Source organism: Pipistrellus hanaki, assembly GCF_964339955.1.
Source record: "Pipistrellus hanaki genome assembly, chromosome: 2".
NCBI lineage: Eukaryota > Metazoa > Chordata > Mammalia > Chiroptera > Vespertilionidae > Pipistrellus > Pipistrellus hanaki.
In genome coordinates, this window is record NC_140504.1 from 122,858,345 (window position 1) to 122,885,469 (window position 27,125).

Consider the following 27,125-nt stretch of genomic DNA (forward strand, 5'->3'; position numbering starts at 1 on the left):
GAGGGGAGAGAAGCATTAGGATGAGGGGAGAGGAATGCCTGATGCTGACAGTTAACTAACAAGCGGTGAGGCGGGAGGAGACCAGAACGAAGTGGGGCCATGTCACTGAGTGGGGCTGCGAAGGGAAAGCAGAGCTGAGCCAGGACAGTCCAGTCTGGATCATGTTCACAGTGGCTCAGGGTTTTTGTTTTTAATGTGTTCAGAGACAAATTCTATCAAGATGTGTGTTTTTTTTGTTGTCATCAAGCCTTTCTTCTTGAATTTGTGACTTCACAACTGAGGCACTTGGCATATGTAAAGGAAAAAATGAATACATTCAGATTCAGTTTTGTCAGATATTAAGCTAGAAAACCAAATTCGTGTTTCCTGTAAGAACTGCACACACAAACAGGTTTTGCTTATTAATGGGGGAGGTAAGAAGAGGAAGTGGTGTTTAGCTCTTTCAAAAAGATAAAGGGAGAGGGGGAGAGGAGACAGTAGGAATGCAGAGGAGCCCTAAGGAATGGAGCAATTAATACAAGGAAAACAGTTCCCATCTGTGATGTTCTGCTTCAGGCATCTGTACCTTAGGCACCTGTGCTGGAGAGGAATGCTTCAGGATCTACCTGTGGTTAATTTCCCGGGGCTAGACACAGATTTTCTGAAGCCTTGCCAGGCATCTGCCCCCGAGTGTGAAAGCTTCATTTCCTAAAGTGATCTGAATGATTGGAAGTTGTCACATGATGTCCCGTCCTGAATGCTTCCACTGTTCTGATTATCTGGGCCAGCAGTGGGAAGGGGACACTTGTATTTTTGGCTCATATGCTTTTCAAGTAGAATACACTTGACTAAATACAGGGAACATCATCCCGCACCCTCTGAACCTCCACTTTAGCACACAATCCCTCCATCAAAAGGAGAGCTCATTGTTCCCAAGGCGGAGGGGTAAGAGGCTGCTCTGTACTGCATAAGACTCTACAGCAATCAAAATCTACTCAAAACCAACGGTCCAAATTAAGTGACGGGCTGATGCAGCCCGCTATCAGCAGTAGGAATATCATTTGGACCAGCGGTCGCCAACCGGTGGTCCACAGATCACTGGTGGTCTATGAGGTTCGGAAGGTTGGCGACCGCTGATTTGGACTACTTTTGGCAGGTGAAAGAATGTCACCCCACTGAATGTTACCTTAAAATATTTTATCAGAATATAAGGCCACTTCACTGTTTTTAACCTGTACAAGCTAATGTTTGCTTTGAAACATAATTATATACAATACTTTCTGCCTTGGATGCTCTTTATTTTGGAGGAGTGTCTGTACTCTAAGCCTTTTCTCTAAGCTCTACGAACCAAAGTTATGAAGTAGCTGCAAATGTGGCCTTAATGGGATGTCATTTCCTTGAGTCTTCACTACTTAAGGCAATTGCTAAATGTGCACCATTTTCTGGGGATCCTTCTCTGAAAGGGAATATATTGATTAAATATTTTATGGAGCAGTTAAGATTGTTCTAAATCAAGTTGAAAAGATTAAGTTGTTATTCATTTTGAAATACAAAAGTATTGATTGATTTTCAGACTTATTTGGAATTCAGAATCTTTGTGCTACACAAATTTTTAAAAAAGGCAATGGCTTACACTTTCTGAAGTTTAGAAATACCATCCACAGGGCAATAAGTGACTTATTTTTTTTACCGGTCTGGTTGGTACAGTGATAGTGGGTATTCATTCTACCAGTTTGATCAGGTGGGCTCAATGTGGTTTCTCCACTGTACCAGATTATGTACGTCCGCCTGTGGAGGTCAGCAAAGGGCCTACCAATGTCATCTGTTCTAAAATGCTCATTTTCTCCTACCTGCCAGTCATTCCAATAAGATGCCTATGAGAAGGTGCTTTCTCAAAATAACCCATTGTATCTAGGAATTTATTTATTTTAAATATAGAGGTAAGGTAGATATGAGAATATTTTTAATAACCAAAGAAATCAACCTAAATTCAGATATCCAGCATGACAGTTTTCTAACTTTGAAAGCCTATGATCTGAGCTTGTAATGGGTTATTCCTAAAAGTGCATACACTCTCTAAATATCCAGATAATGCCACAGTCTGCCTCCCTTGTACAAAAGGCAGAAGACGAGAAGGAAGCAGACCCCATCCCACAAACTGAAGTAGACGTCCACGCTGAGAATCAGCAGGTTATCCAAGCAGGCACAAGTGGAGTGACCACAGCTCTCCAATCAGGAGGGAGGGGAAGAAGGGCCCAGTGAGAGAGAGGGAGGGAGAGAAACCCACAAGTACAAGAGTCCCATTACAATTACAACACCTCACAAGATTTTCTAGTCAGAAGGCACATAAAAATACCTTATCAGTAAGTTACCGAGACAATGGAAGTGGAAATTGAAAGAAAAAACCCTCATTTGGATGTAAAGCACAGCTGTTTCATTAGGGATGCTGATGCTAAGGTCAGGGCAGGTGAAGCGGGAAGGTGCTCTTGGTTTACTTTCAGTGGTTCTTCCGCACTCAGTAAAGCCAGGGACTATATTGATTAAATATTTTATGCCTTTTAAACGGACGCCCAAGTCCTCCGTGTGACAAAAGATTTACAGTGGTAGTTACACAAATATGTACTGTTGCTATGTCCCACAGGTTAGGCGGAGTTCACCGATCCAGCTGAGTGGAGTCTTCCGTGTTTTGTCCACCGCCACTCAGCATTATAAAGACAGCCAAACAGAAACGAGTAAAGGAGCAATTATGAAATTCCTGACTTCTTTGCCTTGGTTTTAGGTCCATAATTTGCATAAAATAAGTAATATGCTTTAAGTAAAAATCGGCATTAAAAGTTGAAGGGTAGGAGAGCACAACAATCTGGTATTCTCAAGGCAAAACAATATTTATTTAAATATACACTTTATTATATCCACAGGCGATAAAATCCCAGAGCTACTGTTAGGCATGTAAATACAGACCCTGTAAGAAAAAGAATTAAGCACAGTATTAGTTATTTTAATAGTGACTTGAGGGAACAACTCTTTATTAAGAAAACATATCCACCGATTTAACAAGGGGGGAAAAACAGACTAAGAAACTTCTTCACTGATGTGCCACATTCCACGAGACACCTGCCCATAAAAAAAAACAAACCTCACACCTTGAAATCATCTTCTTCCAAGTACAAATGTATCCAATAATCAAGAAAACTTTCAATAAGAGTTAAGAATCACAAAATCTGTGGTCACAGCATATGTAGATGTACTGGAAGGGATACAGACTTAGTTTTATAAGCAAAATGTCACTACTTAATACCATTGTAACTTTAAAATATTTAAAAAAATATATATTTTATTAATTTTTTACAGAGAGGAAGAGAGAGGGATAGAGAGTTAGAAACATCGATGAGAGAGAATCATCGATCAGCTGCCTCTTGCATACCCCCTACTGGGGATGTGCCCGAAACGAAAGTACATGCCCTTGACCGGAATCGAACCTGGGACCTTTCAGTCCGCAGGCTGATGCTCTATCCACTGAGCCAAACCGGTTTTGGCTGTAACTTTAAAATATTGATGAACCCAATGCGGCCAGGCCCGGAGCAGCGGCTGCCAGGCTGGGAGCGGCCAGGCCCGGAGCAGCCGGGTCTGGTGCGGCTAGGCCCGGAGCAGTGGCTGCCAGGCTGGGAGCGGCCAGGCCCGGAGCAGCAGCTGCCGGGCTGGGAGCAGCCAGGCCCGGAGCAGCCGGGTTGGGTGCGGCCAGGCCCGGAGCAGCGGCTGCCAGGCTGGGAGCGGCCAGGCCCGGAGCAGCAGCTGCCGGGCTGGGAGCAGCCAGGCCCGGAGCAGCCGGGTTGGGTGCGGCCAGGCCCGGAGCAGCGGCTGCCAGGCTGGGAGCGGCCAGGCCCGGAGCAGCAGCTGCCAGGCTGGGAGCGGCCAGGCCCGGAGCAGCCGGGTCTGGTGCGGCTAGGCCCGGAGCAGTGGCTGCCAGGCTGGGAGCGGCCAGGCCCGGAGCAGCAGCTGCCGGGCTGGGAGCAGCCAGGCCCGGAGCAGCCGGGTTGGGTGCGGCCAGGCCCGGAGCAGCGGCTGCCAGGCTGGGAGCGGCCAGGCCCGGAGCAGCAGCTGCCAGGCTGGGAGCGGCCAGGCCCGGAGCAGCCGGGTCTGGTGCGGCCAGGCCCGGAGCAGCGGCTGACAGGCTGGGAGTGGCCAGGCCCGGAGCGGCCGGGACCGGAGCAACCGGTCCCAGAGCAGCCGGGTCGGGTGCGGCCAGGCCTGTAGCAGCAACAGCCAAGTCCAGAGCAACTAGGTCGGGAGCGGCAGTGACCAGACCCGGAGCAGCTGGTAGTGGAATGAACCAGAGCAACAGAGGCCAGGCCCGGAGCAGCCAGGCCCGAAACAGCTCGCTCCTCGCCTGTACCTGCCCACGGCTGCCTCTCAGACACGGCTGGAAACTTTTGCGGGAACTTGAGGGTCTGCTGAATCAAGTGATGAAGGCTTAGATCTGGATGTGTTGAGTTAGTATAGCGCTGGGGTGTTGATCTGTGAGTGCCTTGGGTGGGGCCTGGATGAGGCTGGTTGACTTATTTGATAATGTCTTTTGTGTGAAGTGTATCATTGGGCATGTGGAGGTATTATTGATATGAGAAAATGCTAAGTAACAGATTTACTATCTGAAAAGGGATTTACTATCGGGGAAAGGGACGGAGGAAGAGACTGAACATAAACTGTGCACCTATGGATGAGGACAATGGGGGATGGGGAGGGGGCAGAGGGTGGGGTGGGAACCTGGTGGAGGGGGAAGAAATGAGGAACCTTTGTAATAATATGAACAATAAAGATTGATTTAAAAAAAATAAAAAATAAAAAATAAAAAAATAAATAAAATATTGATGAACCCAACATACTGAATTTGAGTTAAAATATTGACTAATTTTTTTGTACATGAAGCTTTATTCCCTGTTTTGTCTCAAAAATTGCAAATAACTCCTTATGAGGAGGTCACCAATAGAAGCAGAAAGATCACAACTTAAAAGTTTTTTGTTCTCTGTCCATTATTCTGTCTTGAATTCCACTTAACATTTTTTTTAAATAACTGTAATTCAATGATAGTATCTTATCAGATTTAAGATTCCATTGACTGCAAAGTACATCATTTTATTCACTTCTAAGAAAAATTTGCCAATTATAATATGATATTGTCTATCGGAAATTATAAGAATCTTACCAAATTCAAAGATATTAAAATATGAAAAAGTATGTGTTAGAATCAATGAAATGCAATATCTACCCAACTTATTTTATAAAATTTATTTATTTTACTTTCAGCTTATTTCAATTACCTAGATATAAAACAGCTTACCTGCTAAATATTTGATATTATCAAGCTTGTGCGACTCGAGCATGGTTTTGAGGCCAGCAACCTCAGTGTCTATCTTCCTGTCAGTCTGGGTGACGGCCCGGTCTTGCTGGGCATGCTTTTAAAACAAAGAGATTTGCAGCATTACACCACTTGAGATATACTGTTTGCTGTCAGTCCTGAGAGTTCCTGCCCACCAACGTGCAGTCAAGGGGAACTGGGGTAAGATCAAGGAGACTTGGGTTTTAGTCTTAGTTCTACTATCCTCATGCTATGTTGCATTGGTCAGGGCCTTTAATATACTTACGCCTGTTTCTTTCTGTTTGAAAAAAGGAAAAAAAAAATACCATTAGTTCTGCCTCTACTCAGGCTATTTAGAGAATCCAGTGTGATAATCTATGTAAAAAAGCTTTTGTTAAAAGTAATGTTAACATTATGAAGCCAGTTTGTTCTTAATGGCAATAAATATGTTCCACACTTCTGAGTTCCCCTTAATGAAAAGCATACAAAAATGCTTTAAAAAAATGACAAAAATCGCCAAAACCGGTTTGGCTCAGTGGTAGAGCGTCAGTCTGCGAACTGAAAGGTCCCAGGTTCGATTCTGGTCAGGGGCATGTACCTTGGTTGCGGGCACATCCCCTGGTGGGGGGTGTGCAAGAGGCAGCTGGTCGATGTTTCGCTCTCATCAACGTTTCTAGCTCTCTATCTCTCTCCGTTCCTCTCTGTAAAAAATCAATAAAATATATTTTTTTAAAAATGACAAGAATCTTGGATAATTTAAAAGCAACAGTGCTTACCTTGACACTGCTTCTATTCACATTTTTTAAAGTTTTCTTCTTTTATAGTTCAAATACCAAGTGTTTTATTATTATGAGGCTTGGCTATTCCAAAGGCCTATTTGTGCTTTTTCTTTTTCAAATATAACAGTCAAACTAAATACATAATTACCCCCAAAGGATGGTGAGTTTGGCTAATGTTATAAAAGGGGTTGGTTGTACTTCACTAATGTAGCAATGCTTTACTGAAAATTCTAGGGCAGGTAAATAGTGCCCTATGGCTAACAATTCAGGTAACAAATAAAAAAACAAGAGCCTGGATGAACAAAAAAGTATTCCAGAGGAATATTCCAATATTCTCTCATGGAAGTCTCCTGTGGGTTTCAGAGGTCCCACATATAGGATGAAAAAGAAGTAAACACATGCTATAAATTAAAAATATAATTTAAAAATTCATTCCTTATTATTCTTAAATCACTGAGATTTAAACTTTTATTATGATAATCAAGTATTTGGTTAAGTGCAAAAAAATCCTACGATATTCCACTTCCAGGTATATGCTAAAAAAAATTTGAAAACAGGGACCCAAGCAGATATTTGTATCCCCAAGTTCATAGCGGGGATTATTCACAACAGCCACCAGAGGAAGCAACCCAACTGTCCAGAGACAGGATAATCAAATGTGGTGTATCCACCTAATTCCTGTTCAACTGTAAAAAGGACATTCTGACACATGCTACAATATGGATGAAGCTAGAGGACATTATGCTAAATGAAAACAAGCCGGTCACAAAAGGACAAATACCATATAATCCCACTTATATGAGGTACCTACATTAGTCAAATTCATAAACAGAAAGTAGATAGTGGTAGTCAGGGGTTGGGGGGCAGTTATTGTTTAATGGGGAGAATTTCAGTTTTTCAAGATGAAAAGAGTTCTGTATATGGATGGTAGTGATGGTTGCATAATAATGTGAACGTACTTAATGGCTCTAACCGATTTGGCTCAGTAAATAGATCATCGGCCTGTGGACTCAAGGGTCCCATGTTCAATTCTGGTCAAGAGCATGTACCTTGGTTGTGGGCACATACCGAGTAGGGAGTGTGCAGGAGGCAGCTCAGCGGATCGATGTTTCTCTTTCATCGATGTTTCTAACTCTCTATCCCTCTCCCTTCCTCTCTGTAAAAAATCAATTATATATATATATATATATATATATATATATATATATATATATATATTTTAAATGGTTAAAATGGTACTGTTTATGTGTATTTTACAACAATTAAAAAAAATCCTATGATACTAAACCTGCACATAAGTTTCCTATAACTCTTCACTACAAATAGCAGTAACCATGCACAGGATGAAGCAGAGATGAATAAAATGACCAAGAAAAGTTGGTCTCATTTCTTACCAATGCCACCATTTCTGTCCTCATTTCCAGCAGCTTCCTTTCATTTAATGAATACTGAAACAAACATATCACATAGGTCAGATTCTGCTTTCTTTTTTCTCTCTCCTCCTCCACTAGTGTCTCAGATATTCTGGTCTCACTACTTCCAAGAACATGTGACACTAGAAACTGCCTCCAGCAGAAAGAAGCCTACGTGACCCTTTCTTTCCTTTAGATCTATTTTTTGAGGTTTCTTATTTATATTCACTCATCACTCCTGTATCTGGACTCCCTTTTGTTAGTCTTCACCTTTCTCTCTGTTTCTCTCTCTTCATTTCTTAGCTGTGGTGTCTCTAGGTCCCTCCCACTCCCATACCAGCACTTAGATGGACCAATTTAGACGGAGTCATATGCTTTTTGGCTTTGACAGGAGAGAGTTGAAAAAGTGGGGAATAATTCCAATAAAAATTGCCCCTGGGACTACAATAGCATTGCTTGTAAATAAAAATAAAAAATAAATAAAAGAAGGAAGAAGATGATGAAGAAGAAAAAGCACCCAATCCCTAAACTAAGGACTAGTCGTAGTTCCAAAGAATGCTCATCTGTCTTTAAATGCCAGGGCTTCAGACCAGGGGAGAGCTATGCATCTGATCACCACAAGAAGGCAGGGGGAACTGGATTTTCTTCATACCTTCAAATTCTGGCCTTCAGTAAGTCAATATTGATTCAGCCACAAGAGAAAAGAAAAGCCTACATATCTTGATATTGCCATGATTTTTAAAATAAGTCCCATCTTTTTATATCCCAAAACAGTTTACTTGCCAAACTACGTTAGAAACTGGCTGTAAATATCACCCCAGTTAATGTTATTGGCACAATATTACAACTTTATTAAACAAGGGAATGAGAGGGTCAAATAACTCATCTTCATCAATGCATGTTAAATACATACTAGCTGCATTATATTACGTTATTGTCCTGCACTTCAGAGTAATCTAAGTTTAGGATTACCAAGAACAACTTCTCAGCTAGGTCAGTAAATCATAAAAACTCACAGGCTTTAATCCAGGCTCACATCCCATATTTCCCAATCTTCTAGGTATATTTCTTCCCAGGTTGGTTAACAACAGGCATCTTCTTAAATCAAGTGAATTCAGCCCTGGCCAGGTAGATCAGTTGGTTAGAGCACTGTCCCCATATGCCAAGGTTGCGGGTGTGATCCCCAGTGAGGGTGTTCACAAGAATCAATCAATGTAGGCATAAATAAGAGGAACAACAAATCTATGTTTCTCCCCTCATTCTAAAATAAATAAACAAACAAATAAAATTTTTAACAAGTGAACTCAGAAAATTTGTTAAGTACACAAACCATAAGACAAAGATAGCCAAAAGAGTTTCTCCTCTTCCAGATACAGTCATATGCTAGTGATCACTAAATATTTTAGTGTTACTAAGTGATTTAATCTTCATGGTTGAAAAACATTTTAAGACTAGAAAGACAAAGCCGAAGCCGGTTTGGCTCAGTGGGTAGAGCGTCGGCCTGCGGACTGAAGGGTCCCGGGTTCGGTTCCGGTCAGGGGCATGTACCTTGGTTGCGGGCACATCCCCAGTGCGGGGTGTGCAGGAGGTAGCTGACCGATGGTTCTCTCTCAGCAATGTTTCTAATTCTCTATCCCTCTCCCTTCCTCTCTGTAAAAAAATCAATAAAATATATTAAAAAAAAAAAAAAAAAAGACTAGAAAGACAGGTAACAGGAACAGAATAGTAATCATTTGGTATAACAAAGTTTAGCTTAACTACTGAATCCATATCCAGTTCCAAAATATGGTGAAATACTTGTTTGTGTTTCAATGTTAGTTTCATTTATCAGTGTAACATATTTTAGTTGAAAGCAAATTGTGAAAAATTAGAATACAACGAACAATTGTGAGTAATCGGTTTCTGCATGTGTATCCAATTCTATGTTAGTGAAAATTGCTTTTATATGCTTTTTCTCATTATGTCAAGAATAAAAAAGGTATCTCCTGAATGTTATAAATCCAAATAAAGACTGAATAAGAAGATAGATGGTTAAAAATCAGAGGTAACCCAACACATAAAGATTAAAATATACAACTTATTGCCCCCATGTTCATAGTAGCATTTACAATACCAAGGTATGGAAGCAATCTAAAAGCCCACTGATAGGTGAATGGATAAAGAAAATTTGAGGTATATAGTATGTATCTCGAAGGAAATATTCTGTCTTAAAAAAGAAGAAAATATTGCTATTGCAACAACATGGATGAACCTTGGGAGCATTATGCTAAGTGAACTAAGTCAGACAGAGAAACAAATACTGTATAACCTCACAAGTGGAATCTGAAAAACAAAGAAAACCTTGGGAGCTCAGAGATACCAGAACAGATTAATGGAACCAGAGGCGAGGGATGGAGGGTGAGCAAAATGGGTGGAGTCAAAAGGTACAAATTTGCAGTAAAAAGATGAGTCCTGGGGATGTAATATACCACATGGCAACTGGAGTTAATAATACTGTGCTGTATATTAGAAAGTTGCTATGAGAGCAAATCTGAAAAGTTCTTATAACAAGAAAAAATTTCTTAACTATGTAATATGGCAATGGATATTAACTAGACTTACTGTGTTGATCATTTTGCAATATATACAAATATCAAATCATTATGTTGTACACCCAAAACTAATATATGTCAATTACACCTCAGTTAGAAAAAGATTACTGCGAAAGCTCTGAGGGAAAAAATGTCGTATTTATATGCATTATCTTTGAAAAAGCGAGGGCAACCGAGCTGTATTTCCAGTTTTCTTAGTTTATCTTTTTGGTAACAAATGTGCAGCACTAAGTTTCCTAATTAAAAGTTTCAATTTAACATAACTTACTCATTTAGAATTTGCATTTCAAAATAATACAGTAAAGTCATTACAATTTCTCTAAGAAAAAGACAAGAGGGAAATATTCTTTAAATCTTGAATTATGGTATAAAATTTAGTATCTCTGAAACAAAAAGGATTCAAACTTATTTGACCAATATTTTAATTTTAAAGTTTTTTTATTTGACCAATATTTTAATTTTAAAGTTTTTTTTTTTTTTGTGTGTGTGTGTGTGTGTGTGATTGTTTTGTTTTTTAGAGAGAGGAAGGAAGAAAGAGAGAAAGAAACATTGATTGGTTGCCTCCCATATGCTCCCTGACCAGGGATCAAACCTGCAACCTAGGTATGTGCCCTGACCAGGAGTCAAATCACCACCTCTTATGTGTAGGGGACGATGATCCAACCAACTGAGTAAGCCACATCGGCCAGGGCAACATTTTAATTTTAATGTTACTTATGAAAGCATAAAATTTAAGTCCTAATAAAAAATATAATTAAAATAAATAAAAAAAACCTGTGTCATAATAATGACATATAGGTAAATATTTAATAGTACTTGCGAACTGTATATAAACTTAGACTTGACCAAGCATTCCATCCTGCAAAGAATTCAATTCATACTCTATTTTTAATAAGGGAACATACCAATTCTTTTACTCTGCTTTTTTCTAGATTGAAGTCTAATTTGGACTCTGTTCGGACCTTGACCACTTCATCCTAGGAGGAGGGCAAACAAAGAAAGAAAAAAATCCAAAGTAAGAAATTCAAACCCACCGAGTGTGTGAAGCCTGTGGAAGCTACGTCCACTCTTTTAGGTAAGGGGTCAGCCCAGGGGCTCACAGAGCTGGAACCAGTGATTGGGGAGACTCTGGCCAACCCACATCTGGAGTCAGCCCTGCCTTGGGACTTTCCAGTTATATACAGAAATAATTCCCTTTTATGTTTAAGAGTGAGTCACTGTTGTTTTTTTATCTCAAACTTCCCAAGATAATATCCTGTGGGATTTATGATTAAAGCTGTTTCTTGGACAACTTTGGAAAGCAGAGATGGATTCATAGAAGTAAAATATTACATTCTTATTTAAATACAGCCTTCTTTATGACACTCATAAAAATATTTTCTTCTTTCACATCAATGTCCTTGCCATTTAAAAAAATCAAACTGGCACAGTGCTAATCCTTTTAAAATCACATGTAATTCTCTAAAGATATGTGAGAACCCTTCAAAGAGAATATAAGGGTTCCACTTGGCTACTTTAGAGAATTTCTTATTTAAAAAGGACTTAATTCCTTCTAGAACACAATTTTCTTAATGAATCTGGTTACACACATCTGTAATTTATTCACTGGCTGTGCTTTTAGCTATATCTTTCAATGTGTACCTTTGAGGCATATCACACAAACATTTAACATTTAAGTTTATAAGAACATACAAAGTATTTCTGACATATTTATTATTAAGCTTAGGTAATTATAAACAAGGAAGCAAATAGGAATGAGGATCTTACCATTATTTGTTGTTTTAACTGATGTAGTTCAAGTTTTATTTTCTAAAAACACATTAAAAAGAAACAAATCAATGATATGTTTAGAAGGTTAGAAGGAAAAGAAAACTTGGTAATAAACTAATATTAGAACATGTACTTATGCACAAGGTCTTCCCTCATTCAATGCGAAGCGACTACATTCAGAATACAACGTTGGCTGAAAAGTCTCCATCGGAGAAGTGATTACTTGTCATGCCAGGATGGTGCAATTTTTTTAACATACACATTTGCCTTCAGAGCCCTTGCTTTATTGAATATCTACTTTACGTTTTTTTTTTTAACTCAATGCCCTCAAACAGCTGATGTGAAGAGTAATTCTGAGAGTTTCAGACTATCGTTTTCTAGGAAAAGAAAGCATCTTTGCTAGAAGGTTTCTTGCAAGACTAACAAACCGGTAATGACAGCTTCCTTTATGGGATTCCAATAGGACTGACACAGGAAGATGTAGACAGCATTTATTTAAACGCTGATCCCATGACACACTTTAAGAAACTAAGGGCTATTTTATAGCTGCATTTATTCATAATAACCAAACACTGAAAATAATTCTAATATGCATCATAGTAAAATGTGGCATATTCACGATACCACAGACAATGAAAAAGAATGACCTACTGCTGTAAGACACACTGAAGATCCGTTCAAGTTCTAGAATGGGCAAAACTAGTCAATGGTGACTCGTGGCCACCTCTGGGGTGCTGGTAATGCTCTCCTCTGACTGATACTGCACACGTTGTGATGATTCATTAAGTTGTACTCTTACTTGTGCACTTCTGTTTATGTACATTATATCTCTATGTCTGAATATGAAGCATTTTATAAAGATAAGTGGCTGTTTCGGTTTACCTCATTTTCTGCTCTGAGGGCTGAAAATTCACTCTTCTCCAAAATAATCATATCTTTTTTCACGTTAGAAATCTGAGACATTATTTGCTGAAGAGTGACCTCCTAGGAAAAGGAAAAACAAACAAACATATAACTTAATGTAGTCTAGAAAGTCCACTTCCTATTGTTTCTACCTGGTATCACCTTAATGAGAAATGAGATGAATATGAACACAAGGAAAGAAGTTTCTCTCTTCCAAAATGAGAAAAGGAAAAGAATAAAAACTCAAGTCCAGTATCATCATCAAGTGGATTACAGTTAAAAGGGTGGCAGTCTGAGGACTACTGGCTCAAAAACACACTGCTATAATTTTGGCCACATCTCCATTTATTAAAGCACTAGTGGCCCGGTGCACGAAATTCATGCACTCAGGGGGAGGTCTCTCAGGTTGGCCTGTGCCCTCTTGCAGTCCAAGAGGCCTTGGGGGATGTCCAAATGACGACTTAGGCCCACTCCCCACGTGAGCCTGGCTTCTGGCTGAGCGGCGCTCCCCCCTGCATTGAATGTCTTCCCCCTGGTGGTCAGTGGGTGCCATCACAACTGGTTGTTCCGCCGTGGGGCTGAAACCGACTCTCCGACATCCCCAAGGGTCCTGGATTGTGAGAGGGTGCAGGCCAGGCCAAGGGACCCCACTAATGCATAATTGGGGCCGGCGAGGGACCCGGGATGTTGATCAGCCAAGGAGGGACCGTGGGAGGGTTCCAAGGCATGTCTGGCCTGTGTTGCTCAGTCCTGATCGGCCAGATCCTAGCAGCAAGCTAAGCTACCAGTCAGAACATCTGCCCCATGGTGGTCAGTGCACATCATAACGAGTGGTTGAGCAACCTTAGCATTATCATTAGCATATTATGCTTTGATTGGTTAAACAGAAGACCAGACGACCAAACATTTAGCATATTAGGCTTTTATTATATAGGATGGCGAACTGAAACAGTTTTCAAACAGAGACTTTTCAAGCATAGTGCATTTCTAGCATAATGATTTAATTCTACAAGAGTTTACTAAATAGTTTTGAGTAAATACTTTTTATGCCCTGCAATAATTAGCCTCTCAATTACGATAAAAATTAACTACACGCTTTTCAATAGGACATTATCCAAAAATATATATTATAAGTGACATCTTCCTTTTAGATTTCAAATTTGCAAAAGTGCCCTGACAAAGCTAACCTGTTGCATCTTGGTGACCATGTCTTTGTAGACGATACCCATGTTGGCCTCCGTGATCTTCACCAATGCAGATACAATGATTTCTGCTTGTTGAGTAGTAAACCCTAAGCAAATACACAAAGACAATCACACTCAGGAGACTCTAGCTGTCAAAGGAAAGCCTTCGTAGAAAGGAAGACAACACAAAGTTACACACGGAGCAAATGCCTGAACTTGAGAAGCAGCTGGAAAGCGGATGAGGTAGGCGAATGAGGAGACTACAGTCACAGGCTGTTACGTGTCTGTCATCTGGACAAGTATGACACGTCTGAGGGTTTCTTCGTGTGAACTGGGCAGTGGGGCTACCAGCTCTCTAACGCCCATCTGCACTGTCAAACACCATGTTTTCAGAAAATGTCTAATAACATAGGGGATACCTGTCATGCAAGGTCAAATGAAAAAAAGAAAGACTCAATATTATAGATACAATTTACCACTTTTGTGATTTAACAAAAATTCTAGATTAATTTTTATTTTCTTCAATGGACGTGACTTCCTTGATTTTAAAATGTATATTTAGCAAAAATAATTTACTTAAGTAGAAAAGCTCATTTGTTTTATATCTAGCATAAATCAAATTATTGACTATGGAAATTATAATTTTGCTGTTAATTAAATGTTCAAAGATAATGTTAAAATAAATTATTTCATTTTTTCTCCACAGTTCTCTTCAGTCACTAGTGATAGGGGCCCACACTGGAAAATATATACTTTGATACTTAAGAAATGATGCTGAATTGAATTATATAAAGATTTGACTCAGCAGTATTACTGTTTTTAATAACTTTAGATAGTATATAATTTATATCTCACATTGGAAATGCTAATAAAATGTTTAAAACTAAGTCCCTGGAAAGTAATTCTTTCTATTAAATATGTCCATCTATAAGAATTTCAGAAGAATCTATTGATTCTTTTTTTTTACTCCTCACCTGAGGATATTTTTCCATTGATTTTAGATAGAGTGGAAGAGGGAGAAAAAGGCAGAAATATCGATGTGAAAGAAACACATTGATTGGTTGCCTCCTGCATGCACCAGACTAGGGCCTGGACCGGGGTGGAGCCTGCAACTGAGGTAACATGTCCTTGTCAGGAATCAAACCTGGGACCCTTTGGTCTGGGTGATGCTCTATCCACTGAGCCAAATTGGCTAGTGCTCTACTGATTCTCATAATTAATTAATGGCACATTTGTTTGAATAAAGTTATAGTTGATATAATATGGATGAGATTAAGCATAGGATCATAATAAAAAAAAAAAAAAACAAGGCATAGCCCAGGTGGTGTGTGCCTCAGTGGTTGAGCATTGACCTATGAACCAAGATGTCACGGTTTGATTCCCAGTCAGGGCACATGCCAGGGTTGAGTGGTCAATTCCCAGGAGGGGGTGTGCAGGAGGCAGTTGATCAATGATTCCCATCACTGATGTTTCTATTTCTCTCTCCTTCTCCCTTCCTCTCTGAAATAAATAAAAAAATCTATTTTATTTATTTTTAATCCTAAAAAATGGGCAAAGGACCTAAATAGACACTTCTCCAAAGAGAACATACAGATGGTCAAGGGACATATGAAAAAATGCTCAAAGTTACTGGTCATCAGAGAGATGAAAATAAAAATGACAATGAGGTATCACCTCACATCTTGTCAGAATGGCTATCATCAACAAATCAACAAACTACATGTGCTGGTGAGGATGTGGAGAAAAAGGAACCCTCATGCACAGACTGGTGCATCCATTGTGGAAAACAGAATGGAGTTTCCTCGAAAAATTAAAAATGGGATTCTCACTTGATCCAGTAATCCCACTTCTAGGAATATATCCCAAGAAATGAGAAACACCAATCAGAAAGAATATATGTATTCCAATGTTCACAGGAGCACAATTTACAATAGCTAAGATTTGGAAATAGCCTAAGTGCCCATCAGCAGGTGAGTAGATTAAAAACTGTGGTATATCTATACCATGGAATACTATGCTGGTGTAAAAAAGAAAGAACTCTTATCATTTGCAACAGCATGGAGAGACAGTATTGTGCTAAGTGAACTAAGTCAGTTCAGAGAAAGACAGTATCATGTGATCGCTCTCACATGTGGAATCTAACAGAATGAGATTTGGCAATTATAAAGAAAATAAAAATAGAGACTGGGAAAGACTTTCAGTGATAATAAAAAGCAAATAAATTCCAAAGCCTTAAAATTTAACAACCCCCTGTGGAAGGTGAAAGGGAATAAGGAAAAGCAGAAGCCTAGAAACCTGCTGAGCTATCAGATGCAAATTATTTTTTGTAGGAATGAGAGAATAAGACACATCAGGGTTAGTACAGACAAAGCAAGTTTTGTTAACCGGGAGACATAACTGAAGAAAAAAAGGATAAAGGAGGGAATATTCCTTGAAGAGTTCTTCCTGGCCTCATCCTAACCGAGACAACTTACACATCCACCACTGATCTCAGCATGGTCATACCCTACTCACACTTCAGTGGGGTCTTCCCATCGCTGATCTTGAAATATGCAAATATTCATGGGCCAAGGTTTGAAACCAAGAAAAGCAGAAAGTACATACTCCAAAACATCATATTTTTAACCTATGCAATTTCTGTCTAAATAAACAAATTTTGAAAGAGGGAGAGGGACAATAAACCCCACCTCTCATTGGGAGGATAGAAAGGTGGCCATCTGGAGTCCACTGCAGCTACCTTGCATTGTTCCACGTAACAAAATCACCGGTGCTCCCTTAATGCCATCAAATACTACCTAGTGGATACTGAAATGTCCCCATTGTCTCTAATATCTCTTTTTACCATTGGTTACTTTGAATACAAACACAAAGCCCCCAAAAAAGAATAAGAAAAAATCCAGGAATACTGCTGTTCATCAAGATAATTTTAAATGGTCCTCTTCTCACGTCCACTTTTCTTTTTGGCCAATGAAAGAAGTTTTCGGTGAAAATGGCCTATTATTTCAAGTTTGAGAAGAAAATGGTTGCCAAAATTATTATACAGCATTTGACATTTTTTCCAGAGTATACTTAAGTACATTATTTCATTTAATATTTAAAAGGCTCTTTGGGAAAAAAAAGAAAAAAAAAAAAAGTAAAAGGTTCTTTGGAGCACAGCTGGTGTGGCTCAATGGTTGAGCCCACGCACCAAGAGATCACAGGTTCAGGGCACATGCCCAGGTTGTGGACTTGATCCCTGGTAGGGGCATGCAGGAAGCAGCTGATCAATGTTTCTCTCTCATAGATGTTTCCATCTCTCTCTAAAATCACTAAAACATTTATTTTTTAAAAAGGTTCTTTGAAATTCTTATTATGCTCATGCCATCAGAGCTTCTAACTGCCCAGAGGAACACAATTCATTCCATCACCTTGACCTGGGAATCTACATAGGGCAGCTTTTCACATTCAATCATTCACAGTTGGGTAAATAACTATACAATAAAGTAAAAGCACATATATTTATTTCCAAGGCATAACCTATGATATATGAGTTTCTGATTTTGAGAAAATATATGTCACAGTATTGGTGTATTTGTCTTGATAAGATTAAATATAAGAATGTTATCTATATATTAAGTGCACTTTTAACAAAATTCAGAGCAATCTTTTACATTAATGAATGCAAGAGCAGTAAGGGAAAATGTTAGGTGGAATATTTTTTTAAAAGGATACAATGTGTTGATATTAATAACTACTGCTCAGCAACTTTTTAATTTCATAAAAATTTGTAAAAGCACATAAGATGCATTAATAAAATAACACTTTTGTGCTTCAGATAGTCATCATAAGAACCACTCCTGAGTTTTGCTGACTTGTGTCTAACTTTTTATCTTTAATGCTGTACTTCTGGAGTGATGTTAAAAGAATATGCTTCACTTGGACAGACTGTGTGAGAAAATTTCTATTGTACTGATGAAGCAAAAATGTCCTTCAATAGAAAATGAGAACTTAAGAAATGGAGACTGACCAAAAGATTACTTGTAGATTTAAAAGTCAAAAAGAAATAAGAGAAATTAGATGAAACCACAAGAGAAGTCATAATGTATTGTGTTCTTCTATGGCACTGAGTGACCAAAGAAAGAGGATTACCATTTTCTTCGAGTAAACACACTAAGGCATGAGTGTCAAAGTAGAGCTTCCTACTCCCAGAGGAGGTGAAATCTCCGCGTTTGTGCTCCAACTGTAGGCACCCAGCAGAGAGGCTTAGCTCTAGAACAGAAAGGACAATAAAGTTTAAAAAACAGACATAATGGTAAACAAAAGCAACTCAGCAATGTGAAAAAATCAGTCATTCCTCAAAAGCCTGTTTGTTTTTTCACGAGAGCTTTACTGAGCTATAATTCACACACTACTATACAACTCACCCATTTCAAGTATACAATTTGATTGTTTTTATTATATAATAGAGACCCAGTGCACGAATTCGTGCATGGGTGGGGTCCTCCAGCCTGGCCTGCGATTGGGGCCATCTTGCCCAGTCCCGATCTGGACCAGCCGACTTGGGAGAATGGCCGTGGGAGGTTGGCCCGCTGTGGGAGGTTGACTGTGGGAGCACACTGACCACCGGGGGCAGCTCCTTCATTGAGCAAATCCCTCCCCCCCCCCCCCCCCCGGTGGTCATAGTGACTAGTCAACCAATTATTTGGTCATAACGGTCACTTAGGCTTTTATATATATAGATACAAAGTTGTGCAAGCATCCCCACAATCAACTTTAAAGCACTGTCATCATCCCCAAAAGAAGCCCTGTACCCAAACTCGCAACACTCCTACTCCCAGGCAAACACTGATTTACTTCCTGTCTCCATGGATTTGCCTCCTCTGGATACTGCATATGAACAGAATCATAAGATATGTGATATTCTATACTGGTTTCTTTCACCTAGCATGGCGTTTTCAAAGTTTATTCACCTTGTAGTATGTGTCAGTACCATGTTTCTTTTTATTGTCAAATACCATTCCATTGTATAAATATACCAATTTTATTTAACCTATTCATTAGTTGAAGGACATTTGAGTTGTTTCTTCTTGGCTATTTCGAATGTTGATGCTATGAACACTGGTATGTAAGTTTTTGTGTAAACATGTTTTCAGTTCTCTTGGGTACATATTTAGGAGTGGAGCTGCTACACCATACAGTAACTTTATGTTAAACCTTCTAAGGTTATGCCAAACTGTTTTTCCAAAGTGGCTGCACCTTTTCACATTCCCAACTGCCATGTATGAGGGTTCCAATTTCTACACATCTTCAACACTTGATACTATCTATTTTATTATAGTCATCTTAGCGGGTGTAATGTGGTATCTCATTATAGTTTTGATTTGCATTTCCCTAATGGCTAATGATGTTGAGCATATTTCAATGTGCTTATTGGACACTTGTATATCTTCTTTGGAGAAATTTCTATTCAGATCTTTTGCCTATTAAAAAAATTGGGTTATCTTTTTTATTGCTGAGTTGTAAGAGTTCTTTATATATTTTAGATACATGTTCCATATTATATATATATATATATATATATATATATATATATATGATTTCATACATTCTCTCCCATTCTGTGAGTTGTCTTTCACTTTCTTTGTAGTGCTTTTTGAAGCACAAAAGTTTTTTATTTGAACGAAGCCCAATTTATATTTTTTCTTTTTGTTCCTTGTGCTTTTGGTGTCATATCTAAGAAACTATTGGTTAATTCAAGTACACAAAGATTTACATCTACGTTTCCTTCTAATTATTTTACAATTTTAGCTCTTACATTTAGGTCTTTGATCCACTTGAGTTAATATTTGTATATGTTGTAAGATGGGAGTTCAACTTCATTCTTTTGAACAATGTGGGTGTCCACTTGTCCCAGCACTATGTTCTCCCTTAAATTGTACTGTGACTCTGGTAATAAAAAAAAAAATCAATGGACTATAATGTGAGGGCTTATTTTTGGGTCTTCCATTCTATCCCACTGATCTATACTAGTATGTCTGTTCTTATGCCAGTGCCACATTTTCTTGATTACTGTGCAGTAAGTTTCAATATCAGGAAGTGAATCCTCTAACTCTGTTCTTTTTCAAGACTGCTTTTTTCTATTCTGAGTCCCTTGCATTTCCATATGAATTTTAGGGTCAGATTTTCAATTTCTGCAAAGAAGGCACCTGAAACTTTGGATAGAAATTGTGTTAAATCTGTAGATAAATTTGGGGGAATACTGCCATCTTAACAATATTAAAGTCTTCCAATCCATGCACATGGAATGTTTTTCATTTATTTATGTCTTTAATTTCTTTAATAATGTTATATAGGTTTCAGAGTACAAATTTTATGTTCTTTTATTAAATTTAGCACTGTTTTATTCTTTCTGATGCTACTATGAAGGGAATTCTTTTTTAGATTTTTCAGATTGTTCCTTTTTAGTGTGTAAAAATAAAACTGATTTTTGTATATTTTTAAAATATATTGAGCTTGTATCTTGCTGAACTTATTAGCTCCAATAGTTTTTTAGTGAATTCCTTAGAGTTTTCTATGTACAAGATCGTCACCTGTGATTTACTTCTTCCTTTACAATCTGAACGCTTTTACATTTTCTTGCCTAACTGCCCTGGTTAGAAATTCTAGTACTGTGTTAAATGGAACGATGAGAGCAGACATCCTTGCTCCTGACCTTAGAGGGGAAGCATTCTGTCTTTCCCCATTAAGTAGGCTAGCCATGGGTTTTTCACAGCCGCCCTTTATCAGGTGAGGCAGTTCCCTCCTAGTCCTAATTTGTCAAGTGGTCTTTTTTTTTTTTTTTTTTTTAATCATGAAGGGGTGCTGAATTTTTTCAAATTCCTTTTCTTTGTATTTTGAAATGGTCATGTGGTTTCTCTCCTTTATTTGGTTAATAAGGTGCATTACATAAATTGATTTTCAGATACTAAATGAACTTGGTATTATTGGGGCAAAATCCCATCTGGTCATGGTGTATACTCCTGCTATGTATTGCCAGATTTGGTCTGTTAGTATTTTTTTTTTAAATTCTTATTTACAAGATACATTGGTCTGTCATTTTTCTTTCCCTGTGATGTCTTTGCAAAAGCCCATTTTTGGAGAGATGAATTCTAACAATTTGTATATTACAATTTTTATGAATTTCTGTGCACATAACCACAGATCAAACCTGTTTTGTATACTTATTTCAAAGTACTCATTTGAAGGAGGTGGCATAGTAATGGCTTCCTGGCTTTTGTATTTCATGAACCACAATAATAGTTTTATTTTATTTTTTAATGGAACAACTGCAGTGTCAATTTATAATTTTGCCAAAAAGGACATTTAAATGTAATAGCTCCTTACTATTATAATCAAACTAAAAAAGACATTGTGATAGCAAATGAAAGAAAAAAAAGAGATGGACAACATAAAATAAAAATCCTCCATTTAAATGTAATAAACACAGATAAGTAATTCTTGCTACATATTTGTTCTTACTTTTCAATGATGCCAGGTGTTGTAGAAGAATGGTAGAAGAGAGAACAGTCATCTACTAACTCAAAGTTCAAAGTTTTCTCAGTAGATCTCCTAAATGACCAGAAAGATACTTCAGCTAATCAACTCCTATTCTCAGCCTTACACACTCTAACAGACACTGCAAAGTAAGCAAAACGATGACATGGACAGGACCCCACGGATCTGATTCTTCTCTGTAAGCCTAGAACAGTGGTTCCCAACTTACTGGAGACTTGGAAGAGCGTGATTGCTGTGGTCATAGTCAGCATCAAGTAAGATCAAGAGTCAATCATCACTCTGTAGCACACAGTTTGCAGACTGACAAAATATAAAATGCAACAATTGTCTATCTGTGTTTAATGATTAAAAGGGACCCTTAGATTCAAAGGATCACTAGCGAGATTATACTCTAAAGTCCTTAGCAAAGCACACAAAGCCTGTGCCACACACTTACCTTTTCAGCTTTCTGCTAGCCACCTAAGCTATTCTGTTTCCTGAACTTTCTTTCATACTTTGGTATCCCATCCTGAAGTGTGGTTTGGTGCCCTTTCTCAACTGGTAAATTTTAAACACCTTCTTTACCCCCTTCATTTAATTTGACAACTTCCCAAGTCTTCATTATGTCCTGGTTATGATTATACAGTGTACAGTTCTCTCTGCCAACCCCACCCAGGTCATGGAACAGCCTTTATTGCTCCCTTATCTGTGTTCTCAGCTCAGTACAGATGGCTCTATCATAGCACTTGTTATATTACTTCCATTATCTGTATCAACTGTGAGTCCACAACCCAGGAGCAGCCAATCTTAGTCATTTTTGTATTGTTAGCATCTAACAGAGGGCCTTCCATACTGCAGGACAACAATAATTATTAAAAACAAAAATTCAATTGTATGATTTCTAAGATCTGGATCATGAGAAAAATTTGAGATCAACTCTTTTCTCCTCTTAACCTATTGTCTTCCCTTTTTATATAAATGAGTACCTCTTTTTTGTTCCCTTTTTTTCTATTTATAAAGGGAGGTGGAGAGTCACACCGTGCCTCTGCAGGTACACTCAGAAATGGCACCTACCCTTCTACTCATATTTTATTGGCCAAATCAAGTCACAGAGGTCGGGAAGGAGAACCCAAAACATTCAGTGAACAGCTCGACAACGTTACCCCTTTTCCTAGTCACAGACCCCACCCTGCTTTAATGCTCTACACTGCACTGCTCCCTGCTGGATATTATAGTTACTTGTTTTTTTGTTTGCCTTCTCCTCCTAGACCTAAGCTCTGCAAGGTCAGGGTGTGCCTGGTTTTGTTCACTACCTACCTGTAGCACTAAGGACAATGCTTTGTATACAATAGGCACTCAAATAACTTGTAGTCACATGGGTCAGTAGTAACACAAATAGTTAATATCTAAAGGTACTTACCAAGTGCCCCACAATGTGCTAAATGCTGTTCGTGCAGTAACTCATTTGATCCTCAGCTCAGTCCTATGGGGGATATCTGTCTATTATGACCTCATTTTCCATATAAGAAATATAAGACTCAGGGAGGTTGAGACTCTTGCCCAAGGTCACACTGCCAGTTAGTGGGCACAGCTAGCCTTTTGACCTCTGAGAAGCCCTGCTGGGCCCAGCCACTTACGATTAGGGGGCAGAATCATAATGTCTATGCACACAGCTGAGTGTCCACCACATGTGGGGGCAGGGCTTGGGAGCCTGCTCAGAGACAGAGTAACATTGGCAAAAATAATAAGGTTGTCACCAATTATTAGGTGACTCATACCTTGCTAAAGGAGGCACATCAGATTATATGCTCACAAAAATCACAGGAGCAAGTGTTGCTCTTTGCCTATGGTCTCCCTTTTTCACATAAGCGAATGTCTCTTTTTTCATTCTTAATCTCCAGTCCTGGGACAAAAATTGGTCTCATGAGAAGAGAACCCGAATGTCTGCTGACACAAAACAGACCTAGCTCTAAAAACATTGGGTGGGTGAATGAATTAATGAATGAATGCACCTCTCAAGGGGCTCTCTACAGGCCACCCCATCCATCATAGAACTGTTCATGACTGTAATGGGTTAGGGAGCTTGAAAACACTGGAGTCTAGCAGCTGGCTTATGAAGAGTGACAGGATTAGTCTACTCCCGATTTCCTTGTTTCTAATAACAAAATAATCTGGCCCCCCCCCCAACAAAACAAAATTACTATTTTCTAAGCAAGAACCAATTCCAACTTAGATACTGCCAATCCCCCCCCCCCCCCCCCAAAAAAAAAAAAGTATTGGGAATTTATTTCAGTTGCAAGCTTATTTCAAACAAATACTGTCATCTGAGAAGTGGAGAAAAGGGCTGGCCACGTCCCAGCTGGCCGTGCAGCCCCTGCTGTAGAAAGTGAATGCCAGTTTGCTTTCTGTCAAATGGTACCAGCAATACTCAGACATCCAGAATACAACACCTCTGACTCACTTTCCTCTTTTATTGTGATAACAAAACAGGGCCTAAGAACTATAAATTCCTACTTATAACCAGGAAGCAAGTAAACTGAGCTATTTTAAAGTGTAATTTGAAATTCTTCTTTGGGGGACCTTCAGTATATCAAAAGGATAATAAAAAACACACAAAAGAAGCCCAGTTACCCTTGACCAGAGGAGAGAACCAAGTACAAATTTCCTACCTGTGATATCCTTAAGTCTAAGTAGCTGTATAGAACCTTTGGCACCAAACAAACCATTTGGCTGAAGACAAAGGAACAAAACTCTCATTTACTCATGGGCAATGTGCATACATGATTTCTGAACTGTCTTGGCTGTGTTTCCCCATAGTATTTGTGAATCCATCCACACTGTGAAGAATGACATAACCTGAGACTAAAACAACATTACTACCTTGCTCGTCAGAAAACTGATGAGAAAGAACACTCTCTCCTTTGCCCCATAATCTTGAGTTTTTAGAGGAAAATAAATCACGTTTCCAGCTTGTCAAAAAAGAGACCCAAAGGCAAAGCACAGAAATAAAGTTAAAAGCCATCTAATTCAAAATTACTGCAGGACATTGACAGAGTTCATTCACTACTCATTTGCCAGCCTCCATTTGTCAAGCTTGGTTCACTTTGTTGCTCTATCAGTTTCTTCCCCAGCCAAAGGTATTCTTAAATTTTAGATGCAGCCAACATTTACTGGGCAGTTTCTACTGGGCGAGGTGGGTGTGGGAGCTACCAGAGTGGTTACTGAAAAGTATAGTCTCCCAAAGTGATATTTTGGCCAAGTTTGCTAATTAACATTACCTAAAATGATGACATTTTAATCAACAATTTGCTACCTAGTAAATTGAACCTGTTTAGATTGCCTTAATCTCACGTAGGACAGTGACTGCTCTCATCCCCTTCAAGCATTTAGCCACCTTCTCAATGAAACCTATTCTGATGATGCTATTAAATTCATAACTGGAGGCCCATCTCAGTTCCTAACCCTTACCACCTCTATTTTTCCTATAGTATTTACCCATTATGTACATATAAATATCCTATGTGCATATGTAAATTGTATATGTATACAAAATTATGTCTATATCTATTTAAACATATGTGTGTATCATCTCCTCTGCTAGAATTAAGCTCCAAGAAGTGTGGACATGCTAACCTAACAAGTTCAGGGAAGGCCTGCATGGCGATCTGCAAACTCAAGAGACCTAAAGTAACCACAGAGGATGGTTTGAAATTAAACTTTAACTAAAAGCAGTTATGGTGGGTAGTTCCATCCTAGGCCGGTATCTTCACTGACAACACCAGCCTTTATCTTAGCTGAGCCTATCTGTCTTTTTTCATCTATAAAACATACTCTTGAAATATCTGGGTAACTTGTAACTTCCCTCTTTCTGGACCCCTTGAGTCACAACCTAAAGTGCCTGGACTCCAGGACAGATACTACAAATTCCTTCATTGTTATGTTAATTGTTCCTGCACCCACCTGAGTAAGTGTCTATCATTTTACTTCTTACCCTGCTTTGCTTTCTCCCACTTCTCTAGTCTATCACCAATGGATTTCATGTAACCCACCTATGTCCTTTTCCTTTGATTGTAATGTATAAATACAGATGTAGCCCCCCATTCTCTGAAGCATTATCTCAATTGCTTCCTGGCATATGTCAACAGTTTGGCTCAAATAAACTCACAAAGATTCTTTACAGGTTTCAATGCTTTTTTTTTTTTTTTTTTTTTTTTACGTTATCAGAAGGCATTTTGTTGACTGATAGATCCCAAGTATCTAGGAAAGTACCAGGCGGCACAGAATAGGAGCTAGTGCTTAACTGAAGGAAACAAGGAACCCATTCGAGTTTAAACTTAAATTGTAAAACAGTCCCTTCAATTCCCAGAGCTCTGCTTCTCAAACGTGCAAGCCTTCCGCACACCCTTCATCAGAGTTGCTGGCCAAACAGCAGCCTGTACGCTAGCGCCCACGTGGTAGCTCTGCACAGGGGCGTGCACAAACTCACTGCCGCAGCACGCACCACCTCTCCGCATCCCTTTCAATTTTGCGCCCAAACCCTTGGGCAAGCATTCGGAGTAATTCAGGACTTCTCAGCAGGATACCGAGGACCAGAAGAAGGGCGGGGCCAGACCTCCTTTCCCACGCCCTAGGAGCCTGGTGACCTCAAGTGGCCCGACCTCTGGCTCCCTTGGCCTCCCCGGGAGGTCAAAGCCAAAGCCCCTCCCCGCCCCACCGTCCCAGCCGCACGGGGCGAGCCCACTCTCCTCCCACCGCCCGAGCCTACCTCTCCGGGTGGCAGCGAGGACGGGCACTCGGCCCTGGCACTGGTGCAGGGGGCCCGCGGCGCAGGCGACGCCCGGGACGAGGCCGGGCTGGCACCTCCACGCGCAGCAGCGCCCGGCGGGGGGAGCCGAGGGCCCCAGGCGCGCGCGCTCCCGCTCTCCCGGCGGCCGGCGCGGGGCGGCGGCGGCCCGGCGCGGGACCGGCACCTGCACCAGGAGGCACAGCGCCGAGGCACGTGACGCGGCGCGGGCCGCGGGGGCGCCGGGGCCCAGCGCCTCCAGACCCTGGGCGAGCGCGGACAGGCAGCGACGCGCCGGGACGCCGCCCGGGCTTCCGCAGCGGCTGGCGAGTAAGAAGAGCAGAAACCGCCGGCGGTCCGGCGGGCGCTTCGGCCCCTCTCCCGAGACGGAGCCGCCGTCCATCCCGGAGGCTGTCACTGGCCCGGGCGCGCGCGCATGGCGTCCTCCGCGCGCGGGGCCGGTCACGGGCGGCGCCGGCCCAAATCCGAAGGCAGGACGCTGCGCCGCGGCGCCGGTGGCCCTTTCAGCCGGGTGGGCGGGGCTCCGGGCGCGCGCCGGGAGTGGGCGTGGCTAGGGCAGGGGGCGGGGCTGGTCTCCGTTTCCGCGCGCGGGAGGCGAGCCCCGCCCCTCTGAGTACGTTGACCCGGAGAACTGGGGTGTGGTCGCGGGCGTTCCCGGCACCGGAGGGAGCCTGTGCGGCCAGATTTGCATATTTATTGCACTGGTGTCCCTGCAGGGAAATTCACCGTGCTGGTGCCCTTCAGACTTCGGTGAAAAGTCCCTGCATCACCAGGCTGCCCTCGATGTTACCCACCCCCCGTTCGAAGTCCCCCAGACTATGACTTGTGGATGCATTTT

At 40.4% G+C, this 27,125-nt stretch overlaps 1 protein-coding gene across 4 annotated transcripts; it reads right to left on the reverse strand.

Annotated features, from left to right (window-relative positions):
* Nucleotides 1-1,925: 1,925 nt before the first annotated feature.
* On the reverse strand, nucleotides 1,926-26,813 carry MCUR1 (mitochondrial calcium uniporter regulator 1). Of its 4 annotated transcripts, XR_014793997.1 has the most exons (10): nucleotides 26,249-26,813; nucleotides 18,100-18,219; nucleotides 13,975-14,078; nucleotides 12,767-12,868; nucleotides 11,882-11,923; nucleotides 11,020-11,091; nucleotides 8,540-8,784; nucleotides 7,506-7,559; nucleotides 5,315-5,429; nucleotides 1,926-2,941 (listed from the first exon to the last, which is right to left on the reverse strand). XR_014793997.1 is itself a non-coding variant. In XM_084872742.1 (9 exons), the coding sequence occupies exons 1-9, from the start codon at nucleotides 26,667-26,669 to the stop codon at nucleotides 2,886-2,888; spliced, it is 1,086 nt and encodes a 361-aa protein (XP_084728868.1). In that variant the 5' UTR covers nucleotides 26,670-26,813; the 3' UTR covers nucleotides 1,926-2,885. The 4 variants fall into 4 exon arrangements, 2 of the variants coding, with proteins under 2 accessions (XP_084728868.1, XP_084728869.1); XM_084872742.1 differs by lacking the exon at nucleotides 8,540-8,784; XR_014793998.1 differs by lacking the exon at nucleotides 5,315-5,429 and having other exon boundaries at nucleotides 2,844-2,941.
* Between the last annotated feature and the right edge of the window lie 312 nt (nucleotides 26,814-27,125).

Bases quoted from the DNA above. Each gene is read 5' to 3' on its own strand.
- MCUR1 (XM_084872742.1), bottom strand. From the start codon at position 26,669: ATGGACGGCGGCTCCGTCTCGGGAGAGGGGCCGAAGCGCCCGCCGGAC. The intron at 11,924-12,766 runs GTAAACCGAAAC...ATGTGTTTTTAG, and splicing joins CCCTCAGAGCAGAAAATGAG to AAAATAAAACTTGAACTACA. The intron at 11,092-11,881 runs GTAAGATCCTCA...CCCTCCTCCTAG, and splicing joins AGTTAAAACAACAAATAATG to GATGAAGTGGTCAAGGTCCG.